General features: G+C 37.6%; 1 protein-coding gene and 1 long non-coding RNA gene across 3 annotated transcripts; both read left to right on the forward strand.

Annotated features, from left to right (window-relative positions):
* The first annotated feature begins 3,337 nt into the window (after positions 1 to 3,337).
* On the forward strand, positions 3,338 to 4,005 carry LOC139191948 (thaumatin-like protein 1). Its single transcript, XM_070812984.1, has 2 exons — positions 3,338 to 3,437; positions 3,575 to 4,005. Exons 1-2 carry the CDS (start codon positions 3,338 to 3,340, stop codon positions 4,003 to 4,005), a joined length of 531 nt encoding a protein of 176 aa, XP_070669085.1.
* Positions 4,006 to 7,948: 3,943 nt separating this feature from the next.
* Positions 7,949 to 12,640, forward strand: LOC114821558 (uncharacterized). 2 transcript variants are annotated; one of them, XR_011575817.1, is made up of 2 exons: positions 7,949 to 8,254; positions 9,933 to 12,640. It is a non-coding gene; the product is annotated as an uncharacterized lncRNA (long non-coding RNA). The 2 variants fall into 2 exon arrangements; XR_011575818.1 differs by lacking the exon at positions 9,933 to 12,640 and adding an exon at positions 9,164 to 9,497.
* Positions 12,641 to 13,619: the final 979 nt, after the last annotated feature.

Raw genomic sequence — 13,619 nt, forward strand, 5'->3', positions numbered from 1 at the left:
TGATAGTTTTTACGGAACTCTTATCATCAAGAAGGCAAAATTTTTTATTTTATTTTTTTAAACAAGAAGGGAAAACATTTAGGCCTCTTAAATATAATAGGTTGTGAGAAAGTGTATGGGAAATTTTATTTGAACCCGTATAACCTCTTTGTACACTAAACTTTGTACTGGTTTGGTACTGAGGTGCTTTTATAAAAAGTGGGTATAAAAAAATCTGAGCTCAAAAATGTGTTTGGTAAACACTTAAAAACAGCTTATTTTCATAGTTTTGAGTGAAAAAAAAAAGCTGAATATGTGAAGCAACAAAAATGAGCTTATTCTCACAGCACAGCAGAAACAGTTTTTTTTCAAAGCACAGCAATACCAAACCAGCCCTTACTCTCTATACTCATATTACTTTTAATTAAATTCTCAATATCTCTTTAAACCCAACTTACTACCTAAACTACCCTCACAAACTAAATTCAATATATAAATTCATCTTTACACCCATTTAGAAAATAAAGACCCAAAATCAGCATTCTACAACTCATTCTATGCAGTAGATGTCACTCAATCTTTTATGAAATAGCATCTGTTCAATGCCAGCCATGGCATGCACTTGAAGTGTTCATTTTTTACCTCACCACAACCAAAAGAGACAAAGATTATCTTAAACTCTTTGCCTTCCACTCTAAGCATTTCATAAAGTCATGTTCTTGTAATGCTAAAGGGTAACTGCAAGGCCTACACCAATTTGCAGTGAAGGAGAAGCACAGTTTCTTCCCATTAAATGACGATAAGGGTACCTAATAATCTCATAATCAAAACAAGATTATGTTTTAATTATCATAATCAAGATAAAAAAAATTAAACTCTAAAATTGAAGGCATATTTTTTCATGTTATGAACCTACTTGAACCTCATGTTCCTATATTTTAATGAAATCAAAACATTTTCGACATCCAAACAACCAAATTAAATTATGAAAAACAATATTGATTGAAACAAGAGAAAGAAGGGGAACATTTTGGAGACTACATACATTTGTTTCACTTGATAGGATGATCTCAACACCTTTAAATTCAAGAACAGTAGCTATAGTGCTGCTATGCACTGCCATCAAAACTACAAGCAAAGCATAGCCTCCACCCTTCACGAATGAAAGGAGAAGAAAGCATGACATTCGCACAAGTTGCTAGACTTCAAAATTTTAAATCCCATATATATGTTTCTGCTAGTAATTATGATTTAGAAAATGTGCTGATTTTGTTCCTAAATCCTAATAAAAATTGAAATCAAACAAAAAAACAAACTTCCAAAAATTGATTCATACTTTAGTTGGAGGATTCAAAACTTCTAAATCACCATCCATCGTTCAAAAATAGCTTGTTTTTCTTTATGAAAGCATCTTAGGTTTTAGTTAGAATGAATGTAGGATAAAGATTCTATGATGGTAGGGTTTGATTATTAGATGTGGGTTTATTGATAAATTTTAATTTATTGTTAATTTCATCTTATAGTTAGTGGTAATTATACAATAGGGTAAAAAAGACAATTCACATTCAAAGTTTAAGTTGGGTGTAGAAAGAGGTTTCATGGGTTCAAATAAAATTTCCCAAAGTGTATTTATTTGCAATTGCCAAGTGCATCAATGTTTTAAAAATGTAATAAGCTTTTCAAGATTATAAGTACTGGTTTGGTATTAAGGTGCTTTTAAAAAAAACGAGTATCAAAAAAAGCTGGGAGCTTTTTTGTGTTTGGTAAACATTCAACTTCAGCTTTTTTTTTACAATTTTGGGTGAAAAAAAAGCTAAAAGTTCAAAGCAGCAAAAGCTAGCTTTGAAAAACTGGTTTTTTTTTTCTTCCATAGCTTCTGCACAAACCTAATTTGCAATAGGCGCTGAGCCCTTTAATGAAACTTTCAAACACCCAAAATGACCTTAAACAATTAAATAATTACACATAATACCAACTGGAAAACGTTGCCGACTTCAATTGGGAGGTCGTTTTTGTCTATCCCCCCACAACATTGTTCACTCCTAGCTTCAACAATCACCATTATTGACCTTGAATTCCATGCCCTAGGATGTTGGTTATGCCTGTCCTTCCTCCCATCTCTTGTCCGTCCTCTCTCACTCCCATGCCGACAAAATCGCGCCGAGAAATACCACCATCTTTTCTAGCGAGGACCAGATTCGATTTTGGCATCGCAAATTTGCCCAGATTTCCCAGATTGCACCGCTTACAAGTGACTGATCTTCGTATTTCTGCAAATTAGGATAGCCCAAATTGCCTAGACAAACACCAAAACTCAATTATTCCAAAAACCAAAATTAAATACAGGAAACTACTTCATATGATCAAATTCACACTATATAGTTTCAAAAAGAAAAAATGATTAGTCTCGGAAGAAGAAAGAAACCAGTATCCTGGAGCGTTGGCCCTGCCCGATGTATATAATGAACTCCTCAAGCAGCTAGACCATGTATGTACTGCAAATCGAATGACAGGTGAGAGAGATTGAGGAACGGAGCAAAAAATTAAAAAGAAGAAGATGGAGCAAAAAAAAAAAAAAAAAAAACTAAGAAAATTGGGGTTATGGGGGAGACTTCTAGAGAGATGTTTTTTGTTTTTGGAAAGTCTGGTTTAGTAGTGGGGTAGTGAGAAAGACTACTCGATGCAGATGAAGAAAATTAAATTAATGGCACATCTAGTATTATGCCATTTTTTGTCATTTCACACAGTTACAGCTGTTTTACATATAAGTTTATCAAACACTATAATACTGTTTTTTTTTCCATAAACATTGTTTGTACCATATGTAGGGCCTCCGTATTTAGACTTCGTATAAATACTCGGGGGACTCAAATGTAATTATGTAACAAATGAAGGGGAAAATATGTTATAAGTGAAGAGCCCTTATTGTATAAAAAGACTCCTCACTCTCCTCATTATGGGGGGTCAAGGTTTAGGCCATGGGAAGATAGAAAACATCTCAAAGAGGGAAACACAGAAAATAGGCTAGAGAGCACACTGCCTCTAGCCTTCTTGTATATTCACCATTCAGAGTGAGACAATATCAACATCAGTGTGGACGTAGCCCAAACATTGGGGTGAATCACAATACATGTTTGTGTTCTTGGGCTTTTGCATGATTCACGGTCGGATTTACGTTGTTCCAAGACCTTCTAGTTTTGTGCATCAACATTTGGCGCCGTCTGTGGGAATCGACATGAAAAGCTATGTCGGTTCTCTTTCATTTTTTCATCTCACCACTGCGAAACCTCACCACAATATCCACCGTGAATCTGCAGAAACCCAAGAACCAAACACCTGCAGAGTCACTGCAAAACCTATGTCTTTCGCTCCAGCTCCTGGTCACGACAGCAGCGATGGAAACCCGACAAAAACATTTACGACCCCATATTCTCTCACACAACTCTCTCCCCTTCCCAGTAAAACTACCATCTCCCACAATATCTACTTAAACAAAAAAAAAAAAAAAAAAAAACACTTCACTTCCAATGGCTTCCCATCAAGGTTTTTCATGCATCATTCCTTTTCCTTCTCTATCTCCTTCAATCCATTATAGTTGGCTACCCGACGACGTTCACCATCGCAAACAAGTGCACCACCACCATATGGCCGGCCATTCTGTCTAATGCCAGGACTCACCAGCGACCGGCCACCATTGGATTCTTTTTGCCTCCTAGAGAGTCCAACACGTTTTCCGTCCCCACCTTGTGGTTCAGTAGGTTATGGGGGCGAACGCTCTGCTCCCAGGATTCAACCACAGGCAACTTCTCTTGCTTGACAGGCGACTACAGGTCTTTTACAGTCGAATGTGCTGGTTGTGGAGCCGCGCCACCTATTACTCTTGTAGAGTTCACGCTGAACGGTACGGACGGGCTTGATTTCTACGACATGAGCTTGGTCGATGGGTATAACCTTCCCATATTGGTGGTAACCGACGACGGAACCGGAGGGAACTGCACGACCAATCAGCCAGCTGAACTCCGGTGATGGGAGATAATCTCCGGGAGAATACTCTTCCTCCAGATTCGGATCCCGAGTTGACTCTCATCGTCTCTAAGTCACCGTCCTCCTCCGCCATTACTCTTGACGTTTCCAAGGAGCTCCGTCTTTGTTGTTCGCTTGCAGCTTTATTTTGATGCTCTTTTGATGTTGTTGATGCTCCCGAGGTTGCTACAATATAAAATATATATATATATATATAAGAAAACAGCCATCTGTAGGTGGAGAAAAAGGAAAAGGAAGTCTGGAGGTGGAGAAAAAGAAAAAGGATGTCTGGAGGTGGAAAAAAAAGAAAAAGTATGTCTGGAGGTGGAGACAGAGAGAGAGGTGTGGTGGAAAAGAGAAAAGGAAAATGATGTCTGGAGATGGAGAAAAGCCGAGGAGGAAAGTGGAAAGAAGTGGTCCGGTCCTGTAGTGAGTTCATTCTCCGACATCTGCTAGCTACTAAAAGCAACCTTCCCAGCCTTCTCAAGGCTAGAACGTGCAGGGAAGCTTTATCAAAAGCTACAGACCACCAAATTCAAAAGAAAGATAAGATGTTCTCCTTTAATATCCCATCATGTTACCTGCCACTTAAAAAAAATTATCTGCCATGTGTGTGTCTATATATATTATATGCTTAATATATTGTTGATTTATACAACATATGATTTATCACACAAACTGAATAAATCATTTATTCACAAAAGGCACATAATACAATATTTTGCCTTGACAAACTTTGTCATATATATAGGCTCCCAGGATTGCACTATCAAAGTATGAGAGACCATGCCTGCTAACCAAACCTGCCTCCACGTGAAGGTTTCCTCCTACAGCTGGACCGCTGAGGTTGATGTGAAGGGAGAAATCTCACTGTTGCCAAGTCCCAGCAGCTTTTTTGAATGACGTGATTTACTTTTCTTATCTTTTGGAGACATCTGTATAACCCCACCAGAGGGCAATCATAAATAAAGAAAGAAGGCAGCATGCCAAAAAACAAAAAAAAAGACAAAATGTTGGCAAGCCCAAAATAGTGGGCTGAAGTGTTATGTGGAGGGCGAAGGCCCATATGCCCAAAAAAGCCAGGCCCTATGGCTTCAAACTCCAACCTCCATCCCACCACTTAAGGTTCACCCTCTATTATCACCAACCAGGTGATCAAAAGTACGTCCAGTACTCCAAAATTATTCGGCAACCTACCATATTATCACCAATTAGGTGATCAAAAGTACATCCAGTACTCCAAAATTATTCAGCAGCCTGCCGTTATTATCACCAACCAGGTGATCAAAAGTACAACCCGTCGTCCAAAAAATCATACATGAGCATCACTCATGACAATCACCATCATACATGAGCATCACTCATGTCAATCATACATAAACATTCATGAGCATCACTCATGTCAATAATACATAAACATTCATGAGTATCACTTATGTCAACATTCATGAGCATCACTCATGTCAACATCCATGAGCATCACTCATGTCAATCAGCTTCGAAAGCTTCATTTACAGAGCTCTAGCTTCGAAAGCTTCATTTACAGAGCTCCAGCTTCGAAAGCTTCATTTACATAGCTCTAGATTCGAAAGCTTCATTTACATAGCTCTAGATTCGAAAGCTTCATTTATAGAGCTCCAGCTTTGAAAGCTTCATTTACATAGCTCCAGCTTCGAAAGCTTCATTTACAGAGCTCCAGCTTCGAAAGCTTCATTTACATAGCTCCAGCTTCGAGAGCTCCAGCTTCGAAAACTTCATTTACAGAGCTCCAGCTTTGAAAGCTTCATTTACAAGAGCTCTAGCTTTGAAAGCTTCATTTACAGAGCTCCAGCTTCGAAAGCTTCATTTACAAAAGCTCCAGCTTCGAAAGCTTCATTTACAAAAGCTCCAACTTCGAAAGCTTCATTTACAAAGCTCCGACTTCAAAGCTTCATTTACAAAAGCTCCAGCTTTAAAGCTTCACTTTCAAAGCCTCACCTATAAAACTTCACTTTCAAAGATTCACCTACAAAGCTTCAGTGCATGGTATACAAAGACCGCCTTCGAACAACCGCCACTTCGGCCCATACCTAGATTGATTTTGAAGTCTCCAGCCAACATACTCTATTGACTGAAAACTTGGGGGACTACACTATGTACCATATATTGGGCTTCCGCAACTGGGCCTCATGAAAAATACTTGGGGGACTTAGCCCATCATTTATGTACTGAGGAGCGAACCCTTATTCTAGAAAAGGGACTCCCTCACTTTCATTAGAGAGCATCCATTATTCATGTATTGAGAAGCGAACCCTTATTTTATAAAAATGACTCCCTCACCTTCATTAGAGAGAGACTCTTAGCCCATCACTTATGTATTGAGGAGCGAACCCTTATTCTATAAAAGGGACTCCCTCACCTTCATTAGAGAGCATCGCCGCCAGCTGAGCAACCGCATCGCTGTGAGCATCACTCCTAACCCATCACTTATGTATTAAGGAGTGAGCCCTTATTCTATAAAAAGGACTCCCTCACCATCATTAGAGAGCATCGCCGCCTGCTGAGCAACCGCCTCGTCGCGAGTATCAATTCTAGCCCATCATTTATGTATTGAGGAGCGAGCTCTTATTCTATAAAAGGGATTCCCTCACCTTCAATGCCACAAGCCGAGCCAACCAAGGCAACATAAGCCACAAGCCGAGCAGCCTCGCAACATGTGCTACTTCTAGTTGAGCATCATTTCACATTGAGCACCGCCTTATATCGAGTATCAGTTCTAGACGACATCTAGTTACTTCGGTCCACACATGGACTGAATTTCAAGTCTCCAGCCAAAAGACTCTCTTGACTAAAGACTTAGGGGAGTACTGTTTGTACCATATTTAGGGCCTCCGTATTTAGACCTCGTATAAATACTCGAGGGACTCAAATGTAATTATGTAATAAATAAAAGGGCAAATATGTAATAAGTGATGAGCCCTTATTCTATAAAATGACTCCTCACTCTCCTCATTAAGGAGGTCAAGGTTTAGGCCACAGGAAGAGAGAAAACATCTCAGAGAGGGCAAACACAGAAAATAGGCTAGAGAGCACACTGCCTCTAGCCTTCTTATATATTCACCATTTAGAGTGAAACAATATTAACATCAGTGTGGACGTAGCCCAAACATTGGGGTGAACCATGATACATTTTTGTGTTCTTGGGCATTTGCATGATTTACGGCCGGATTTTCGTTGTTCCAAGACCATCCGGTTTTGTGCATCAACAAACACTTATACAAAAAAGTTTACCAAACGCTCTTCTGTTTTATTTCACAACAGCTTATTCTCATAGCACAACAGAAGCAATTTTTTTTTTCAAAGCACAGCAATACCAAACCAGCCCTAATCTTCACGATTATAAGTTTTTCAACATGAAGAACATCTGTTTCAAGATTAAAAGATAGAAATTCCAAATATCTGTATTAATGATGTTAAAAAATAGTAAAAAAATAATCATATATTCAAAGGTACGAGCAGCTAGCAAGTTAGATGAAGATTTTTTTTAAATTTCATTGGAATTTTGAGGTGAGAGAAGAGGTTGGGTGAAGATACTTGGTAAGTGTTATATAATTATATTATATTACACATAAGTTTTATTTTTATTTTTTTTTTTAGTAACAAAATATTATCTAAAAATAAAAAATATATAAAAAAAGAGCATGATATTATTCAAAGGACCAAACGCACGTTTCACTTAACTTTCAAAAAGACGACGTCGTATGCTAATCAAACCAAATTAGGTTAGATGAGGCCATCTTCTTCCAGTTTCTGCGCTTTTCTCACCACCTTTGAAATGGCCGCCTCGGCTGCAAACATGCAAAAGTAGGCCTGGGCAAAAAATACCGAGAACCGAACCGAACCCGTACCGAATCTAGTCGGTTCAGTTTTTTTTCGGTTCATTCGGTATGGATACAAAATCGGTTTGGTTTTTTGTGTAGTCGGTTCGGTTTCGGTTTTACATTCGGTATTGAACCGTACCGATCAATTTTTCAATTAAAATTGTTTTTCCATGTGGCTTGTTTTTATTGGTTTCCCAAGGATTTGTTCACACGAGATTTCCTCCCTGAGTCCCTGCGGTAAGAAAACTCACTTTTCTCACTCGAAGAAAACTCGTATCTCCAGTTGGTGGTCTTTCTCTCAGTCTCTCTATGCGTCCACCACTCCTCCTCCTCTACAATCTCTCTCACGGTCTCACCTCCACCACAACCTCGTGGCATCGTCTTCTCTCATGGTAAGTCAACCTCTTGAATTTGTTTGCATTTATAAAATTAGGGTTTCAATTTTTAGATTCAAATTGGGATTGGAATTGGGGGTTTCTCTGAAATTGTATGATTATGCTGAGGCTTTTGAGTTTGTCGTTGGATTTTGTAGTTTTGATGTAGTTAATCTCTATTAGTTGCATTTTATAAAATTAGGGTTTTAATTTTTAGATTCAAATTGGGATTGGAATTGGGGGTTTCTCTGAAATTGTAAGATTATGCTTTGGCTTTTGAGTTTGTCCGTTGGATTTTGTAGTTTTGATGTAGTTAATCTCTGTTAGTTGCATTTTTCATGACTACACTTTTCACAGATTCAATTGGTGAACTGTGTTGGTTGGAATTGGTTAATACACTTGCATTTTTCTTGGTTGGTTCTGGATGAGTTCTTGGTTGTTTAGAAATTGGGTTTTCAATTTTTCATATATATGTAATAGGTATAGCTATATACGTATATATATCTAGTAGTAGTTTATAGCTATATGCATATACCTACCACTAAGAGGTGCATGCATTTTGTAATAGGTCCTCTACTTTTGCTTGAGAATCAGATTCCCATATATTTCCAATGAAAATTTATCTGGGAAATAAGGTATCTGATAGGGAATCGCTTTTTTGCTATGTATCAGTTGTCAAAAGAGAGAAAAAGTTTGTGTTTGAATGGTTGCTGCTGTAAAGTTTGTGTTTAAGGGGCTCGAGGATCCCGAGGATCAAACCTATTTATTTTTTATTCCTTAACTTGTTTATAGCTATATGCATATGATTCCTTAACTTGTTTATTTTTTGTTGGTTTTTGGTTTTTGGTTTTTGTATATCTTTAAAGATCAAACCTTTTAAAAGGTTTCTTATTTATTTCCAACTTGGTGCCCTTTTTTTAACATAAGAAACACAAGAGATATCAACAACTGGTGTCAATTTACTGCCATTCGATGTGCAAGATAGGAAGAACAGGTAAAGGGAACCGTTAAGGGATAAAAGGAGACAGAGAGAGATGAGGATTTTAATCTGGTGATCAGTTTTGTACAAGATGTTGAGATGAGGATTTTAATAGATGGAATGATTGGTGGAGATCAAAATCAAGACAAGATTGGTGTCCTTGAACCTTCTTGAAGCAATCCAGGATTGGATAAAGTCATGCAACGTTTGAACATTTCTTCTGTAACTTGTTTAGTCAAACAATGTGAAGCATATGTTGCATAATGCACTGTATTTTTTTTTTATTGCTTTGAGACATCCTACTGCATTTGCATAATGCACTGTATTTTTTTATTTTTCTATACTAATGTGGGGTTTTTCTTTTCTTTGTGATATTTTTTAATCATTTCTTCCTGTTTTGTTAATAAATTTACAATTATATCTTATGATTTTCCACATTTATTTAATTATTTTTAAACTAGAAAAAAACATATGTTGCCTTGGCCATAAGACAATCGCCTGTGATAAGGCCCCTCAAATTGTGTTTGAGGCTTTTTATTTCTACTCTTCCATTTCTCTGTGTATGAATGGTTGCTGCTGTAAAGTTTGTGTTTTTATGGTTTTGGTTGGGTAATTTGTCGCTGGGGGCTTTGATCTTTGATGATTATTAATAGGAGTTTTGCTAGATTAACTTGTAATTGTAATTGTAATTGATGTTTTTGTAATGATTAGATCCAGGCTTTAGACCGTGTAGGTTCTATAGATGATGCAATTGATTTGGAATATGAATCAGGGGGAAGCAAATGTGAGACCAAAAGTGAAGGAGATCAAGAGGAGGTAAGTGTCTCCCAACTCCTACAAGGTAAACGTAGTAAGGTTTGGGAGCACTTTAGGCCTTATCAAGTTAAGACCTAGTAAGCCTTAAGGATCGAGAAGGGAATGTTGTAAAAGATGAAAATGATGAACTAGTAATGGTTCCACATGTAAGACTTAGAGCTAAATGTGTATATTGCCCAGAACATACAAATGATGGTGACTATGCGGCCGATTCAAGCACTAATGGTACATCTGGAATGAGAAAACATCTTAATCGACAATGTAAATATTATCAAGCCAACTTGAGGAAAAATCAAAAACTTCTTTATGAAGAGAAGAAAAGGGGTAAAACTTTGGTTAATAAGGAGTTTAACCAATCCGATTGTTTGGAAGCATGTGTAGAGATGATTGTTCTTGATGAGGTACCCTTTAGTACCGTTGAGAAGATAGGGTTCAATAGATTTTGTAGTGTTGCATGTCCATTGTTTCGTGTGCCCTCTAGGAGGACTCTTGTTAGAACTTTCCTTAGAATGCATGCCCAATCTAAGGATAGTTTGAAAAAGAAATTGCATGCACATCGAATTTCTCTTACCACAGACACTTGGACAAGCACTCAAAACATCAATTATATGGTCCTCACCACACACTTTATTGATGATGAATGGAATATGCATAAGAGAATAATTAATTTTTGTCTTATTGCTAACCACTCGGGAGCCATGATAGCTAAGTTGATTGAAACTTGTTTGTTACTCACCATCACGATGGACAATGCTTCCGCAAATAAAGTTGCATTGGATCAACTTAGGTCAACGATGAATAAGGTGGGAAAATTCACAAGCCGTTTTGCATGGGGAGTATTTACATGTGAGGTGTATCGCTCACAAAACCAATTTAATTGTGGGTCAAGGGATGAAGAGGCCAACCAAATGCCTCTAAGCCATAAGAAATTGTGTGAGATTTGTGAGGAGCTCTCCACATGTTAAAGTATTTCAAGCAAGCCGTGTTTATGGAGAAGTTAACATGTAAAGCAAGTGTTTGCTTAGATTGCCCCACAAGGTGGAATTCCACATTTCATATGTTGGAAGTAGCCATAAAGTTTAAGAAAGCCTTTGCTAGGATGGGAGAGGAAAGTGATACTCCTTTTAGCGTGTACTTCAAAGAATTTGAAGAAGAAAAGGATGAAGATGGAATAGTTGCTATTAAAGGTCAAAGAAAGGTTGGACCACCAACCAGAGAAGATTGGGAAAAGGCTGAGGTGTTTGCTCATACCGCTCTCCAAGATGTCATCAAAATAGAGACAGCTATCAAGAATTTGGTTCCCCCACCCAATGTGCAAACCAGTTCACCAATGGAGGTTCTTTTGAATCAAATGGCAACCAACATGAGAGCAAAGTATGACAAATATTTTGGTTCTTACCTTCAATTGAACAATTTGCTAGTGGTTGCTCTTATTTTAGATCCAAGGTTCAAGTTAAGGCATGTCACTCATCTCTTTAAAAGACAATTATTGGAAGTTGATGTTCATTTGAAAACTAAGGAGATAAGAGATGTGTTGGATGCCCTTTACAAGGAATATGCCCCAAGGGTTGATGGGGGGAAGCACATCAAGGTCCCCACACCTTCTCGAGAGTCTTCTTCTACTTCACATGTTGAATCCTTTGAAGATGATTGTGTAGATGATTGGATTGATTTTGTAGAAGAGAGTGAGGAATAAGTGGTGGGAGATGAGGTGGATTCATATTTGTTGGATCCTTTGGAGAAGTTGGACAAAGAAACCAAGGGTGCTTTTAAAATTCTCTCATGGTGAAAGACTAATGGTTGCAAGTATCCTATATTGGCGGTCATTGTAAAAGACATATTTGTTATTCAAGCATCTACCGTGGCTTTGGATAGTGCTTTTAGTACTGGAGGGAGAGTAATTTTGGATTTTAGGAGTTCTTTAACTCCTAAATATGTGGAGGCCTTAATTTGCATGCATAATTGGATGAGGGGTGATGGTATTATCACCTTAGAAGATGATGCACCTTCGTTGGAGCACTTAGAGTTCTACGAAAGTATTGAAGCGGGAAATTTCTTATTTCTCTTCTTAGTTCTTGTTTGTAATTTTTCAGATTTTATTCTTTGTGTTTATAAGTTGTGTATATTTTTGTATTATGTAGAGTTGTTGACATCAAGCATTTCTTCTCTCTCTATTAATAATCCGAAACAACAAGCGTCATCTTCACAACCTCTTACCCGGCCTTCTCAAGCATCCGCTTCACAAGCTTCTAACCGACCTCCTCGAGCTTCAAAAGGTGCTCAATCAAAGGTTCCTTCAAATCCTCACAAACCTCTAACCACCAAGGGTGTCAAGCATAAGGCCCCTAAAGGGTAATTGCTTTTATTTTATATGAATTGAACTTATTAGTTATTAAGGCATTTAGTTTGACGTTTGCTATTACATTTGGATTGTATTAATGCCATAAGGCTTTGACTTAGAACTTTGATTTCTCATTTTGGTTTGTACTAATGCCATAAGGCATTTACTTGAACTTTGTTGTTGGATTGAATTTGTTTATGTTTAATGTTGTTGGATTGAATTTTTTGATGTTTAATGTTGTTGGATTGAATTGTTGAAGGGATTGAATTCGTTTATGTTTGATGTTATTGGGATTGAATTTGTACTAATGCCTCAATATCAGGAAGAGCTGATTTGGGAAACATCTGTGTCTTGACTCATATGAGTTTGAATGGTTGACTAAAGACTCAATTGAATCTGTCTGTGTTTGAATGGTTCATATAGGTTCATATGAGTTTGAATGGTTGTTGTTGACTGTTGTAAAGATTGTGTTTTTATTGTTTTTATGGTTGCTGTCAAATACTTTATTTCCCACACGTTTTTTGGGGGAAGCAACTTGTTGTAAAGATTTGGGAAGCAACTTGCTGATTTGGGCTTTTTTTTGGGGCCAAATCTGTTTGTGTTTTTATTGCTGTAAATCTGGGCCAAAAATAGATTTGTGTAAACTTTGTTAATTTTGGGCCAAAAACTGATTTTGGCATTTTTTTTACAAAAATTGAAAAACAGGCCTTGTTCTTTAAAAGCCCAGAACCGAACCCAACCTATTAGGTTCGGTACTAAGTCGGTACACCCATTCGTACCATATCAAACCGTACCAAAATTTAGCTATGGGTTTAGTTTCAATCCTACCCCGGTACCGAGCCGTGCCTAGGCCTAGTGCAAAGCGAATGCTTTTTTAGCCAAAGGAGGATTATCTCCCATTTTCTTCCATTCTACTTGAATGGTTACGATTAAATCACGTTAACATTTTATATTGATTTTTGTATAGAGACAATAAGACAAAAAAAAATGTGAGAGGAGAGGAAGGAAATGAGAATAGGACGGGAGAGAATCATATTCCATTTTAGTAAACTACCTGCAACTGCAAGCATGCAGAGTTGGGAATCAAATAACCCCACGTCGATAAGGCTCTACTATGCTCGAATTACAGTATTATGTATATACAAGTTTGAAATTTCGAGCTTTGAATCTTTATAAGCAGTCCTATATATCTGTTATTTGGTGCCCCAATCAGATTTGGGTCCTGGACAGGCGCCCTGTTTGCACTG

The sequence above is a fragment of the Malus domestica genome, chromosome 15 (genome assembly GCF_042453785.1).
Source record: "Malus domestica chromosome 15, GDT2T_hap1".
Classification (NCBI taxonomy): domain Eukaryota; kingdom Viridiplantae; phylum Streptophyta; class Magnoliopsida; order Rosales; family Rosaceae; genus Malus; species Malus domestica.

Bases quoted from the DNA above. Each gene is read 5' to 3' on its own strand.
- LOC139191948 (XM_070812984.1), top strand. From the start codon at position 3,338: ATGTCTTTCGCTCCAGCTCCTGGTCACGACAGCAGCGATGGAAACCCG. The intron at 3,438-3,574 runs GTAAAACTACCA...AATCCATTATAG, and splicing joins ACAACTCTCTCCCCTTCCCA to TTGGCTACCCGACGACGTTC.